Below are 16,077 nucleotides of genomic sequence, written 5' to 3' on the forward strand. Positions count from 1 at the left end.
TCCATTAAAAACAATATAATAGTGCTTGGGCCTATACTTACATTAACTTATTAAGTGCTGCTTCTTTACAAAACGTTTGCTTAGTGCTGGAGGATACATGATAGAGGGAACTCATACATGTCTTGCTGACACCCCTCACTCCCAGGAAACTGTGGGATATAGTGCTGGACATGACGTTACCTTGGGTACATGACAGTCAGCCCCTAACCAGGCTCTGTTTCACAGGCCTAGGTGACACTCGTTTTCAGTCCTTGGTAAGGTATGAACTTGTGGTAATTGGGGCAACTGTGGCAAATGTTTCCAATCTTCTTTTCTTCCTAGTCCTATCTGACTTTACTGGTATTGCTTTTTAAATGAAACAAGAACAATTTAAGAGCTGATGATGGTGGGCTATATTGGGAAATCTGTTAGTGTTATGGTGTCTAAGTGTCTGACTAACAGGGCCTAGGAGCAACTACATCAGAAAGGTACTTTTTTACTTTTTTCCTTGCAGAATTCTAGGCAGAGTCTGGCGCTGGAGTTGGCTGTCATGTCCAAGTCTGTCAGCTTTTTTTGTTTGAAACAGCAAGGGTAAGATGAACTGCAGGGTAAGATGGGCTGTTTTTGAATACGATAGTCCAGTTATGATACCACTTCTTTTTTCCTTTTCTTTTGTTCCCCCTCTCTCTTCTTCTGTTCTTTTTTTGGCATTGACTTTGGAAGTTTGGCATAATCTTTCATTTATTTGAAGATGTGTTACCTTGCTGGACCAGTTCCTTAAACAATTAAATATAAATACTAAAATTTAACAGAAATAAAATAGTCCATCTTGCCTTCATTCCATTTTACCCAGGAGATTTAAAATCAAACATATTAAGCAATTAACAAAAAAGGATCATTTTGGTATATATACTGGATATGGTGAAACTGTTTTTTTGAAAGCAAGTTTCCAGCTACTTCTTAAAGATCTTATGTAAAGTTCTTACTGTGAAGCTTGAAATTGTTTATTCAACATTATCAGAAATTTCATTCAATTCAGTTAAAATGTTACAGAAAAAAATCCATGCATGCTCATTTATGATAAATATTTGCGGTTGTAAATTCCATTGAATTTTATTTTTTCCTGTTTTTAGTAATTAGGCACAAGAGGAGTTTATGTGCTTCAGATTGTCTCATTAGACTCTAAATTAGAGTTAATAATTATGCAAATTATTATACAGTAGCTGTCTCTCCCCTCCGTTCTTTAGTGCCATGAGCAGGCAACTCCAGCAATGCATTATAATCTATCTTTATCTAGTTTATGCTTAGCAGTCTAATTTTTTCATTGTTGCTCTATCAAATTAAGTGTTTGGCATAGCCACCCATGTTTATCTGTAATTGTGGGGCTACCTGTAGAGATGGGAGATGTTTTTTTTTATATAAGCAGTTAATGGGCAAACCTTTACAGCAATGTTAATGGCAAAAGTCCAAAGCATATTTATAAAAGATTTCGGAATTCGTATTTCAGATACTAAATAGTTTTGTTCTGTACCTGGTCCTCTCATCAGTAGCTTTTACTTACTTAAGTGACTTTTTACTAAGTACTTAATATTTGTATAGTGTCTTGATGATGAAGAACTATACAAATACTTCAATATTAACTTAAGAGGCTCAATCCAGACAAGATTTTTCATAGAATCATAGAAACATGGAATCATAGAATAGTTACAGTTGGAAAGGACCTTAAGATTACCTAGTTCCCACCCTGCTGCCATGGGCAGGGCCACCTTGCACTAAACCATGTCACCAAAGACTCCAGCCAGCCTGGCCTTGAACATTGCCAGAGGGAGCATTCACAATTTTTCTGGAAAGCCAGTTCAAGTAACTGCTTTTTTTAATGTTGATATGTATATTCTTATAAATTTTAAGAGGCACTGATCATTGAATCTCCCATTTCTATGTTTTGATTCCCACAGCCCTAAAAAGGTCTGTCTTTATAAGTGTAATCAATCCTTATTTTTCATTTCAGTTGTGTGTGTTTGTACAAGCAGTATATGTAAGCCTGTAGGCTAAAGATTATTTTGCACCGTGATTCCACCTCCCCACTGTGGCAAAAAGTGCTGAACACTTATTATTGTCTGTGCATTGGTTTCACTTTTCTCCCCTGGTTTTCATTAGGTTCAGAGCTCATGCCCAAAGCCCTCTCCACCAGGATAGTGGGAGGCATTTGGTGGTTTTTCACACTTATCATCATTTCTTCGTATACTGCTAACCTAGCCGCCTTTCTGACAGTCGAACGTATGGAATCCCCTATTGATTCTGCTGATGATTTGGCCAAGCAGACAAAGATAGAGTATGGGACAGTTGAAGATGGAGCAACCATGACTTTCTTCAAGGTAAGCTTTATATTCTTTTTTGAAAAGATGCTGTGTCCAATTGCAGAGGGGTGACTTGTACACATTGCTAAGAAGCAACAGATACGGTTCTTGCTGACATCAAAAGCAGCTGAAAATCACTTTTTGAGGATTTTTTTTTTTAAGCAAACGGACTACATTAAGAATTTTAGCTACTGGGCTGAGAAAAATGTTTAGGGCTTCGTATTTTTGAGAATCTTTTGAATGAAATTTGGGGTTCACATAAAAAAGCTCAGATTCTGCCAGCTTGTCTAGTCCTTTTAATCTGATACTAAAATAATACCATTTTTAATATACTGAAATATGCTGCTGAATTAGAGAGGAATCTTCTCTAACTTCATCAGTCATTTAAGTGGCGACAAATTAGATGTATGCATGAAAAGAGAGAGAATGGTTTGTTCCCAAACTCATGTCTAATAACACAGAGGTGTCTCAAATCTTCCAAACAAGGAGGTGTTTACCAATATTTGTCTGATCTTTGGTACATTTTGAAGACTTCTAGCTAGTGTATTCTGGGGGGTATTTTTGAGCTATTATGCGGTCACCTAAAGCTTTACTGTGTCCATTACACTGGCATTTGAAATTAGACAAGTTGAGATCCAAGGTAACTTGTAAACTGGTACATAAATTGAAGAATGTGTTATGTGTTATCAGTTCCTCTCATCAAATTCAGACAGTATAAAATCTGTTTAGCTATCAAGGCTAAATAGTCACTATTTAATCTTACTGCCTTACAGCTAATCGAAGTGTATACATAGTTTCCATTTTTTATAAAAGTTATATGGATTCAGCTTCTGCTTGGAAATAAAAATCATAGGATCATAGAATCATAGAATAGTTAGGGTTGGAAAGGACCTTAAGATTATCTAGTTCCAACCCCACTGCCATGGGCAGGGACACTTCACACTAAAACATGTCATCCAAATCAATTCAACTTCTGTGTATTGGATTGCTTTAGGCTGCTTAACCTATAGCATACTGCTGCAAATGTATAGCATTGGGAAGGTTCTGAGTATTTTCTCCAGAATACATGTTGGAAAAGGATGAACTTAATAGAAGTAACTAATCTGTTAGAGGTCTCTTGATGTCAGGAAATATGTGAGGCAGTTAAAAGAAACAACATCGAAATTTTGAAGACAGAGGTTTTTAAAAGAGCTTAAATTATTTATTTATTATTTTAAGGCCACAAGGAGATTTATTGAGTTACCAGAAAACACTCCAAAACTTCAATTTCATTTTTGTTTGTTAAAAACCATTGAACTTTTTCTATTTTTTACGTCAACTGTGGATTCTGAAATATCAGGAAGCAACTTTAAATTAGTAGAGTGTTTCTGTCTTGTTGCCAGAACCACTTTTCTCTGTATCTTCTTAATATCTATTTTTCCTTCTCCCCACCCTTAGTTTTCTCTCTTATTTATTCTTTTTCCTTTTTTTATATCTGTATAATCTGTGGGGGTTTTAAGCACACAGAATATTTCTCCTTCTCTGGATGTTTTCCTCTTTGCATATGGATATACTGAATCATAGAATCATAGAATAGTTAGGGTTGGAAAGGACCTCTAGATCATCTATTTCCAACCCCCCTGCCATGGGCAGGGACACCTCACAACTAAAATGTGCCATCCAAGGCTCTGTCCAACCTGGCCTTGAACACCGCCAGGGATGGAGTACTCACAACTTCCTTGGGCAACCCATTCCAGTGCCTTACCACCCTCACAGTAATTAATTTCTTCCCTATATCCAATCTAAACATCCCCTGTTTAAGTGTTAAACCATTACCCCTTGTCCTATCACTACAGTCACTAATGAATAGTCCATCCCCAGCACCCCTATAGGCTCCCTTCAGATACTGTAAGGCTGCTATGAGGTCTCTATGCAGCCTTCTCTTCTCCAGGCTGAACAGCCCCAACTTTCTCAGCCTATCTTCATATGGGAGGAGCTCCAGTCCCTGATCATCCTCATGGCCCTTCTCTGGACTTGTTCCAATGAGTTCCATGTCCTTTTTATGTTGAGGACACCAGAACTGCACACAGTCCTCCAAGTGAGGTCTCACGAGAGCAGAGTAGAGTGGAAAGATCACCTCCTTCGACCTGCTGGTCACGTTCCTTTTGAATCAGCCCAGGATACAGTTGGCTTTCTGGGTCACGAGTGCACACTGCCAGCTCATGTTCATTTTTTCATCGACCAGAACCCCCAACTCCTTCTCCGCAGGGCTGCTCTGAATCTCTTCTCTGCCCAACCTGTAGCTGTGCCTGGGATTGCTCTGACCCCGGTGTAGGACCTTGCACTTGTTATGGTTAAACTTCATGAGGCTGGCATCAGCCCAATTTACAAGTGTGTCAAGGATGGCATCCTTTCCCTCCAGCGTATCAACCAAACCCCAAAGCTTGGTGTCATCAGCAAACTTGCTGAGGGCTCACTCAATCCCACTGTCCATGTCAGCAACAAAAATGTTGAACAAGACCGGTCCCAACACTGGTCCCTAAGGGACACCGCTCGTTACTGGTCTCCAGCTGGACACTGAGCCATTGACCACAACTCTTTGTGAGTGGCCATCCAGCCAGTTCTTTATGCGCTGAGTGGTCCATCTGTCAAATTGATGTCTCTCCAATTTAGAGACAAGCATGTCATGTGGGACAGTGTCGAACGCTTTACACAAGTCCAGGTAGATGACATCAACTGCTCTACCCCTTTCCACCAGTTCCGTAGCTCCATCATAGAAGGCCACCAAATTGGTCAGGCAGGATTTCCCCTTAGTGAAGCCATGCTGGCTGTCACCAAGCACCTTGGCATTTTTTGTGTTCCTTGTATGTCTTCCAGGAGAATCTGCTCCAAGATTTTGCCAGACACAGAGGTGAGACTGACTGGTCTGTAATTCCCCGAGTCATCCATTTTCCCCTTCTTGAAAATGGGGGTTATATTTCCCTTTTTCCATTCCTGTTGGGAACTTCACCCGACTGCCATGATTCCTCAAATATTATGTCCAGCAGCTTCAGAACTTCATTTGCCAGCTCCTTCAGGGCCCACGGATGGATTTCATCAGGTCCCATGGACTTGTGTACATTCAGGTTCTTGAGATGGTCTCTAACCAGATCCTCTCCTACAGTGGGCCTAGGGTCTTTATTCTCACAGTCCCTATGTCTGCCCTCCAAGTCTTGGATTGTGTGGTCAGAGCCTTTTCCAGTGAAGACCGAGGCAAAGAAGTCATCCAGAACCTCAGCCTTCTCCAAATCCAGGGTAGCCAGTTCTCCTCATAGCTTCCAGAAGGGGCCTAACTTGTCCCTAGTCTGTCTTTTATTCACTACTTACCTACAGAATCCCTTCCTGTTATCTTTTATGTCCGTAGCCAAGTTTAATTCTAACTGGGCCTTACCTTTCCTAACCTGGTCCCTAGCTTCCCGGACAACATCCCTGTATTCTTCCCAGGCCTCCTGTCCTTGCTTCCACCTTTCACAAGCCTCTTTTTTCTTTTCAATTTTCCTCAACAGCTCCTTATCCATCCAAGGAGGTCTCCTGGCCCTCCTGCTGCACTTCTTTCTAGTTGTGGTGCAACACTCCTGAGCTTGTAGCAGGTGATCCTTGAATATCAACCAACAGTCTTCGGCCCCCCTGCCCTCTAGGGCTATATCCCATGGTACCTTACTAAGCAGGTTCCTGAGGAGACCAATGTCTGCTCTTTTGAAGTCCAGGGCAGTGAGCTTGCTGCACGCTCTTCTCACTGTCCTGAGGATCTCAAATTCGACCATCTCATGATTGCTATAACCAAGGCTGTCCTGGAGCTTCATGTTTCCCACCAGACCCTCTCTGCTGGTAAGCACGAGGTCAGGCATGGCACCTCTCCTTGTCGGCTCCTCTGTTACCTGCAGAAGGAAGTTTTCTTCCACACCATCGAGTAACCTCCTGCATTGCTTGTGACGGGCCGTAACATTGCTCCAACAGATACCAGAGTGGTTGGAGTCCCCCATGAGAAAAAGGGCCTGTGAGCATGAGGCTGTTCCTGTGTCTATAGAGTGCTTCATTCACAGTGTCCTCTTGGTCAGGTGTTCTGAAATAGATCCCCACAATAATGTCCCCCATAGCTGTTCTCCCTTTAACCCTGACCCACAAACTCTCTGTTGACTGCTCACCTGTTCCCAGACAGAGTTCCATACTCTCCAGCCTATCCATAACATAAGCAACAACTCTCCGTCTGCCAGGCCTGTCTTTTCTAAAGAGCCTGTAACCTTCCATTCCAACACTCCAGTCATAGGAGCCATCCCACCATGTTTCTGTAATGCCTATTATATCATACCCCCATAGACATGCATACATCTCTAATTCTTCTTTTTTGTTCCCTATGCTGCTCCCTTTTGTGCACAAGTCTTTCTTTCTGCTTTCTTCTGTTTCTATTTATATTTTGTGTTTACCTAGTATATTATATCCAATAGCTAGAGAGAAGCTAGTTCTAATGAAATAGCAATTGCACATCCTGCATTGAAGATTTTTGTTTGCAGTTGGAATAACCTAGACTTACACACAACAAAGTTACTGTGTCAGATCACATACATTAGTATTGTTTGTAGTACATTAACAAATTCTTCTTCACTGTGAATAAAAAAGAAATCAGAACAAAACGAAGGATTTGTTTATTCAGTTGACATATTTAAGGTCAAATTAAGGTTTATTTTGTGGAACATTTTCTGGGCTTTATGTCTGAACAGATCATGTTTTGTAAGTGTTTTGTGATGTGAGAATGTACTAATAGTTAAGAACTCCTGTTCCAGGTAGCAACCAAATGATTTCATATATTTTACTGACATGTACCATCTTATCTAGAAGTATGTAAATTAATTTATATTGTTTACCTAATGGATCTAAACTTCAGTATTAGAAGTAGCTACAACTGTTCTTGTAGTTCAGCCAGTAAGTGAAAATCATGCTTCAAAAGAAAAGTAAATAGAAACTATATAATCTCATTTGATTAATTCAGTGTCTGAAGCAACTTCCAGGTGGAATTTAGAATTTGCTTGATGTAAATGCTATTTGTTACAGCTACCTGTGTAAGAAATACTATTTTGTAAGCGGCGAGGAGAAGCAGACAGGCCAACCCAATACGGGTGATAAGCAACTTCTACTTTATTTGTGACGCAGTTCACACATATATAGGAGTGGTATTCAGCCACTCCTTCTTGGCATAACAGTATTGGCTAGCCCCCACAGCTTCCTCCACATTCTCCTCCCAAGTCCGGTCTCCGGCCACCTGTGGGGGCCACCCCCTGCCTTGCTTGCACAGTCCTCCAGAACTCTATGGTTCTGTTCTTAGAGTCATTCTGCAACAATTTCCCCCTTTTTCTTTGTGCAAGCAAGGCATTATGGGTTATTCTGTTCACCTGTTTTATCACGCAACTATAAACAAGTCTAATAGCTACGATGATTAACCTAACAATGATACGTAAGTGCAATTCTTCAAACAGCAGTGTTTGACTCAACCTGTACTGCCCCGTGAAGACAACCATCTAGTTATTCTTAGGATATTGCTCATTTACTATTGCTGGGTAAGCTGAGCCAGGGTTCTGAGCTGTGCATGCATCAAATTAGCATAATCAGAGAGACTCATACAACACATTCCATCAAACTCTTCACATCCATGTCCCTGTTCCAACAACAAAAGGTTCTGCAGTGTTGCATGTCTCACAGAGTCAACATTAAAACAAATCAGAAATTGCCTTCGATGTAGAATTGTCTGCTTAGCAACTCAGCAACCCAGTCTGCTTAGTTGAGCCAAGGCTCCGGCTGAAGCACTTACAGTGATTTGGCATATTATGATTGGATACATGTTTTGAAGACCCTTAGTGACAATAACATATAATTGGTTAAACACAGGTGTGAGAACTCAACCTTGAAAGCTTGCCAACAGTCCACAGTTCTCATTAACTTGGTGAATTCCAGCCTCTTATCTTGCTTGCTTAAGCTTCTTCAGGCCTCTCATGGCCTTGCTGTATCTTTCAGGACTATTCAAAGTTTATGTACCAATTATGCATTCTCCTGTGAGAACACTGTCTCCACATCTCCCCCCTTTTGTTTTATCCAGTAACAAGTCGCTACTACAGCAAGGCGCACACAAATTTGCATTAGCAGAGTAACTATTACAGGGTGCAGCAGCATGTTGAAAATGCTGATGGCAGTGAAGGACTAGCCAAAGGAATTTCTTACCAGTGGAATTCTCCACCCCTCTTAATTTGTTCCATCACCTGCTTTATAACACTACCAATGTATTAAAATTTTTCTAGCTTTTGCCTTAGCATTTTCTAGCAGCTACTGCAAATTTCCATACTCTAACATCTCTTTTACAAGTGACAAATCTATACAATACAAGGTGCAGTTTCTTATTAGCAACTAGCTAGTAAATACAGGTGGTTTTATACACAAAATCACAACCTCTAATAATAGCTACTTTACAAGCACACATGTTCAGGATGTTACTTTTCAACTGCCCCCAAGTGATGTTTTGCAGTTATTTGTTCTTTCTCTTCCTCTATCTCATTCTGCTTGGGGTAATCACAGTCAGCTCCTGTAGCTGAGGCATCAGGTTTATCCATTCGTCTGTCCAGCTCATGGCAGGGCTTCACAAACTTTGCAGACAGTCGCCATGGACCTGTAGGCAGGAGGGCACAAATATACCCCCTCCCGCAGGTTATCAGTTCTTCAGAAGTAGACAGGTTAAAGTTAAATGTAATATCATTACTCTCTCTCCCCCCTCTTTTTTTTTTTTTTTTGGTCCCTGCGAAAGCCATCATTACTCCCACTACAGTCCCACGTACAGAACGTGGCACAAGGACCCTGTGGAGACTAACAGCAAACCAGCTCCGAGAAGCATCATTGCAGTGTGAGGTGGCAGGCTCAACCTTAGCGGGCGTCCCCGCAGAGGCTCTGCCTCCCCCACATCGTATGAGGCTTGGGCTTTTATACTGACCAAAATGCGCATTCATTCCAACACAGGTGGCCAGCCTGTGCTGGAAGAAGTGGCCAGCAGTATCTACAGAGGTCTCCAAGGGTTGATAGAAACCTGGACATACTTATATTTACCAACTTCTAGTACATGAGTATCACAGAGAAACTGTATGGGCTCCCCTGTCAATTGCAAGACAAAATCATAACATATACAGCTTGAGTATAAGAGGATTTTAACGCATACGTGGTCACTGTTTGTCAGGCCTCCTTAACTATTTTGAGATCAAGAGCTTCCCACTCTTTAGCCCCCTGCTGTGTAGTAAACACAGGATATGCAGAGATGCCCATTGCAGAAAATTCCCCAGTAATGATCACATATTTGGTTACCCATTGTTACAACTGAGCGTCTCCAGGGCCAGTAAGTCTGAGCAGACCGACCCGGGAGACAAAGAGTCAGGGTCTGGAAGCAGAGGATATAAATCTGGCTCAGATTCAGGGGATTCGGGGGCTGATCCTGCGCCGAACTCGGGGTCTCCGTTGCTTGCAGATGTGTCTTTCTTACCAGATGTCTCTCGTTCGGTATGTAGCCATCTGCAGACCTGGCTCCTCCGTGACTGTGTTAAAAATTTTTTTTTTTTTTTTTTTTTTTTTTCACTCTAAGGCATAGTGGGTTGGAGAGGCTCGCAGTTCCTTTAAATCTCCCGCTAGCGCATGATCCCTATTTTCTACTGCGTGCTTCACAGTGGCGCCGCAATCGATCCGGTGCCGAGGCACCGCCCTCTTTCTTTCGGATTCCTCGACCTTTACCATACGTATACCTTCTAATATACTTTCTCTGTCCTTTTCAAAGTCCCTACTTTCGGAACTGGGGTGGTGGGGGAGCAGGGGGTTACACCTCCTCCACGGCACCTTCTGATGGAGGGGGAGAAAAGGAAGGCGGGGGGGGGGGGAAAACCTGTGCTCCCGCGAGTTGGGGGGGGGGGAACGAGTTGTAATCTTCCCCCGGTTTCAACCGACCGGGAACGTCTGTTCCTAGTTTCTCCGTTGCTACCGCAGCAGTTTTCTTTTCTGCCTTGTATCTTTTTATACAGTTCATTACTTCCCTCCGTGGTTTACCGAGTTTCTTTGCCTTTTTATTATCATTAAGCACTGAGTCAAATAGTTCATCACCAAACTTTTGCCACTCTCCTCAAATATTGTATTAGGATCTGCAAAAAACATCTCTTAGCCTTCCCTACAGCCAGACGACCTGCTAGCTGCTTTGGAGTCTCAGGCTCAACTCCCCGCTTTTATAAAAAGCACTGTAAAAAGTTCAGGGCTCAGTTCCCCGCTTTTATAAAAAGCACTGTAATAAGTCCAGGGCTACCTTTCGGTCCATTTTCATGGCCAGCCTTTTCCGGATCGTCTTCTTCTGGGTCGTCCTGTAACCTCGGTCTCCGGATCGGCCTCCCGACGCAGCAGTGTCTGGTTCGCCCCAGCAGCGGATTTTTTTGGTTAGTCCAAGCACCCGGGTCCATCACGCCACTGCAGCAGCATTGCCCGCGCTTCCCGGCCGCTGCCGCCGGCGCCGCTCACTCGCCGTTCCGGGTCCCCGTCGACCGGGGCCCTGTATCCCGGGTCCCCGCTAGTCGGGGCCCTGTATCCGGGTCCCCGTCGACCGGGGCCCTGTATCCCGGGTCCCCGCTAGTCGGGGCCCTGTATCCGGGTCCCTGTCGACCGGGGCCCTGTATCCCGGGTCCCCGTTAAACCGGGGCCCTGTATTCCGGGGCTCTGTATCCGGGTCCCCGCTAGTCGGGGCCCTGTATCCCGGGTCCCTGTCGGCCGGGGCCCTGTATCCCGGGTCCCCGCTAGTCGGGGCCCTGTAATCCGGGTCCCCGCTAGTCGGGGCCCTGTATCCGGGTCCCCGTCACCCGGGGCCTTGTATCCTGGGTCCCCGCTAGTCGGGGCCCTGTAATCCGGGTCCCCGCTATTCGGGGCCCTGTAATCCGGGTCCCCGCTAGTCGGGGCCCTGTAATCCGGGTCCCCAGCGACCAGGGCCCTGTAGTTCGCGTCCCTGTTCGGGCGCCATTTGTAAGCGGCGAGGAGAAGCAGACAGGCCAACCCAATATGGGTAATAAGCAACTTCTAGTTTATTTGTGACGCAGTTCACACATATATAGGAGTGGTATTCAGCCACTCCTTCTTGGCATAACAGTATTGGTTAGCCCCCACAGCTTCCTCCACATTCTCCTCCCAGGTCCGGTCTCCGGCCACCTGTGGGGGCCACCCCCTGCCTTGCTTGCACTGTCCTCCAGAACTCTATGGTTCTGCTCTTAGAGTCATTCTGCAACACTATTTAATTAAATATTCTAAGAAAGATAAAACAAAACATTTTTATACAGCCTATTACATTAAATTTCTGGTAAAATTAGATATTTTACCTAATGAGTTTGAGTTTCAAAAATACAGAATATTACCATTCTGGTAAATATAGTATATATGTATTTGTGTGCTTCCAAAATATACTTCTATTTTGTCTGACCAAATTGCTTCAGGAATATAATTTATTACATGAAGAAAAAGAAAATGCAAGAAAATATTTTAAAGTAAGACTGTAAATGGAATTGCCTTCAAGGGTGCTACTAAAGTTGAGCAGCTCATAGACACTACTAGTAAATAATAATATAAAAATCACTTAAGAATATGAAACTGATGAAGACAAAACCTAACAGAAAAATATCTTAAGTTACAGAAGTGACGCAGGAGGTAGATAATATAGAAAAATATAGATAGAAAAGACAGAAGAGTTGCCCATTTCTGCATCGTGTGCAAAAAACCAGGGTCAATAGTCACATTTTAAATTCCTTTCAGAAAAAAAATATGTTTTACCAGTAAGTTAAAGTAGAGGTTTAAATGTTGTATATTATATTCTCTGATATATAGACAAGTAAATTTCAAGTAGGAAGTAACACTGCCATTTTACATGACATTACAGAAACTTAATGAACTATTGTGTTCTGTTCTGCTGACCACATTTTGAAAATATGTATAAAATAGGAAAGAGTTCATTGAAGGTGAAGGAACTACTGTAGGTCTGGAAATAAACGTACTTAGAGGCTAAAGATCAGTCTGTTTAATCTGCTGAAGATAAGATTAAGAGGTGACTTGATCATAGTCTCTAAATGCCTTAATGGGAATGAGGCTTTTGACAGGAAATGACTGTTCAGTCTAGCAGAAAAAGGCATAATAAGATCCAGTGTTTCAAAGCCAAAATTAGGCAAAATTCAAACTAGAAATAAGGTATATAACTTCAAGAGTGAGAGTCATAAGTGCTACAATTTATCTAAGAGTTGGCTGGACTCATCCATCACATGCAGCAACTGTGAGGAAAATGGATACAGCATAACCCAAACATATGCTTTTGACTTAGAGGCTACCAAGTGAAACAGATAGAATTCATTATACAGGAGCTCAGATTACTTTTTAGTAGCCCCATCTCACTTCAAAAATCTATGAGTATGAGTTTGGGGGGGAAGAGTGTTGCACAAAAATGGTTGAGAGGATAAATTTATTATCTGTATGTTTTTCTTTAACTGCTTTGTCTTGTTTTAATGAGAGTGGATTGAGTAAAACCATGGCATTGTGCTACAACAAGAAATGAAGGCACCAGATGGTTTCCTAATGTTAAATGAAATTATCATATCTTGGTAATAGTTATTAGTTCCAATCACAGTGAAGCTTGGTAGCTGCCCATGAAACTGACAGTAATTTCTGCATAAATTATCTATATAGCAGTCTATTGAATTCTGTCTTAAAAAAACTCTGGAACCTAGCCAGAGCTGTGTGATACTAAAACAAAAGTATATTTTTTGAAGGAGAAAATAAATGGGAATCAGACAAAGTAATTGCTAGATTAAAACCTGCTAATGTAAAAATCTCAGAGAGCACGGGGAATGTGTGTTGAAAATGCTATTACCCATGAGGGTCAAACATCTCTGTGAAATAGTTTTGATGAAAACCGAGAATGTTGTCTCCAGAGGTTTACTAGGTCCTTCAGATCATTGTATGCCTCCTCATGGACTGAGAAACATGACATTACAACTCCTTTTATAACCCAAAAAGTTAAGGAAATTCTCAGTGCTCTCTCTTAAGATCTGCTTATCTAGTCTGATCATGGAAAGGAAGTAATTTCACAAGTCTATTACATGCCTGGGAGGTCTTGTGAGCCATTTCATTAGCAACAACAAATAAAACCTTAGTATTATACAAGAATTAGAAGGAAAGAAATGTGAAAGTAGATTCCAAACTATATCTGCTTCTAGGTTTGTGGTGCTTCTCAAAGTGAGGAGTTTTTCTTAGTTATGAGCTTCTCTATCTTTCTCTTGGATGCTTTTGTCACTATTGACCATTTTCAAATTTCAGAAGCCTGTCTTCCTTCCTTTGGAATAAAATAAAAAAAATATTGTTTTAATGAAAAATACTCTTTTCACACTAGCTGTTATTAGATAAAAAAGCTCAGATTTTTCATTGCCTCTGATTTTTGTGGTCTCTTAGTCTATTCTTCTCAAAATCCCTGTGTCTGTTTTCTTGCTGAATGACAGCTCTGAAATTGAGAAGAATAATGTTAATTCAACCCTGCTTCTATTTGTACCACAGATGTCTATCCTCACACACAAAGAAACTACTACAGCACATATGCTTATAGGTAGTCTACAGTTTTAATATTTTCTTGATGAAGTTGCTGGGTACAATTTTTTTTCATATATTTTTCATATCTGTGCCTTTCAATATCAATATTTTTTTCTTTTGATATTTTGGTACAGTACCATCCATAATAAAAATTTTCTCAGTTACAGTTACTTAACATTTGCATACCAAATAGTCAAAAAAAAAAGTAATAAGAGTAGATTACTGTCATTGTTTCTGTATCACAAATTAAAGGTCTTCTAAGCTCTTTGTGTAAGTTGTATATTTTATGTCCTTATTTTGCTGATAAGGAAACTGAAGCTTTGAAGGGAATGGATAATTTTCAAAAGCACTTGGTGAAAGGCAGATAGGGGACTAATTCAGGAAAGCTGACACACATCTCAGAATTATTTGGTAGGCTAGTCTATTCATCACTTACATTTGCCTGGTTTTTCCCTTTTCTTCAGGATACATTTTTATACTCCAGCTGTACTTTTCTGTGATATCTTCAATTTCATCCCTCACTGCTTTTTCTCCACAATGATCCATGATGCTGGCCCTTTTCACTCCTGTCCTCTGCCCCAGCTTTTTACCCTAGCCATTTTTTATCACTTCCTTCAGGAAATTCTGGAGGGCAATAATTCAATCCTTAGCATTTACCTTCCTTTTCTAAATTCTGAGCCTGTTGTTAAAGATAATAGCATGAAGCTCTACCTATACATTGCAAAATCTCAGAAATAGTCTCTTAAGGGTGAAGAAAGGAATTATAGGGGAACTTTCCCACTGCTTGCAACTGGAGTACAAGTGACAGATCCCCCCACATAAAAGTAACAATAAGAATAAATAATTTGTTTAAATGATTTTGGCATTGGCATGTATAAAGCCAGTGTAATTTTAGTGTGTTTTTCAAACTGGTTTTGAACATTGTATTAGAAAAATTACGTTTTTCTGTTTAACAAATAAGTATGTATGTACAAGTATATGGACATGGGCATGTATACACATAGAGCCTTTAGCTGAATTCCTCAAATAAACCAGTACGAAGTTTAGCAGTACGTATCAATTTGTTGGTAGAATTATTGCAAGTCAAAAATAAAAGAAACACCACTTCTGAGCTTCTCATGTGTTCACTGACTGTGACTAATGAAGAATTATTTATTTTTAAATCCCAGACTCCATGTTTTGATATGCATAATGTTTAAAAATAATTGGTAGCAGATACCGGAGATACATGTTCAGTTTGTTTTAAAATTATTTCTCTTTATAGATAAGTTTTATTTGAATGTAAGAAATATAGTCTTGTTCTCATGCATAAATACACATGTGGAACTTTTGACTAAAAAAGGGAATTATATATATATATATAGATATACTGGATAATTTTTTTCTTTCTTTTTTTTCTTTTAATCATGATGGTTTGGGCCTCACTACTAGAAACATATGTAGTTGATATTCATTATTTTGAATCTGCAAGAACATCTACTCAGTTGACCACTACTACTGTGAATGTACAACAACAGTTGTCACAGTTGCGAACCTGTAAAGCAAAGTCTGTGTTTGCTCCATACACTTACAAGAACTGAATCTGCAATGACACAGTCTCTAAGAATGAGATAAATGCTTTGTCAAGACCTCAAAACACCTCTGCCTCATTGAGTTCTACTTATTTTTTAAAAGATCAAGGAAGTTAGGTAGGTTAGATGACTCATTATCACACGCTGTAACAAGAGCACCAATGAATTTGAATTCTAAATAGAGGAAATTCAGATAAATTTACCACCATTAAGTTCTTTGATCTGAACTTTCTGTCTCTTTGTATCTGAGAGCATGAAGCAGAACTAATTCACGTAAAAGGCCTCATTCCAACCAACTCTCTAGGTACTGGGACAAAGTGACTGAAATGGTTTTATGCTGTCTTGACTCTTCCCCTTTCTCTGGGGTTGTCAGAGCCATTACTATTCCTCCAGCAAATAAGAGCTGTTTGGCTGCCTGTTGCATCTCAGTGCTCAGACATGAAGCTAAAAAGAGATAGAATGTGGTAGAAATCCACTACCTTTACATCCTTAACTTTTTCCATGCCTTTTGCCTTCCTGTTTGCCATTCCACATTC

General features: G+C 40.9%; 2 protein-coding genes and 1 long non-coding RNA gene across 8 annotated transcripts in view; 1 reads left to right on the plus strand and 2 right to left on the minus strand.

Annotated features, from left to right (window-relative positions):
* Positions 1-314, minus strand: part of LOC134158495 (uncharacterized) — a 2,105-nt gene extending 1,791 nt beyond the window's left edge. The window contains exon 1 of the long non-coding RNA XR_009962798.1: positions 181-314. This is a non-coding gene — a long non-coding RNA (uncharacterized LOC134158495). The remainder of the gene's footprint in view (positions 1-180) is intronic.
* LOC134158493 (uncharacterized) overlaps positions 1-16,077 on the minus strand; it is a 494,286-nt gene that overhangs the window by 360,696 nt on the left and 117,513 nt on the right. The window lies entirely within an intron of this gene.
* The window catches only part of GRIK2 (glutamate ionotropic receptor kainate type subunit 2), a 405,127-nt gene that overhangs the window by 306,086 nt on the left and 82,964 nt on the right, over positions 1-16,077 (plus strand). For all 6 annotated transcript variants that reach the window (XM_062608486.1, XM_062608483.1, XM_062608485.1 and 3 more), the window contains one exon: positions 2,137-2,354. In XM_062608486.1, the coding sequence (XP_062464470.1) occupies positions 2,137-2,354 (218 nt within the window). The remainder of the gene's footprint in view (positions 1-2,136; positions 2,355-16,077) is intronic.

The sequence above is a fragment of the Pezoporus occidentalis genome, unplaced genomic scaffold (assembly GCF_034315485.1).
Source record: "Pezoporus occidentalis ecotype Australia unplaced genomic scaffold, CSIRO_AGI_Poc_V1 ctg13, whole genome shotgun sequence".
NCBI lineage: Eukaryota > Metazoa > Chordata > Aves > Psittaciformes > Psittacidae > Pezoporus > Pezoporus occidentalis.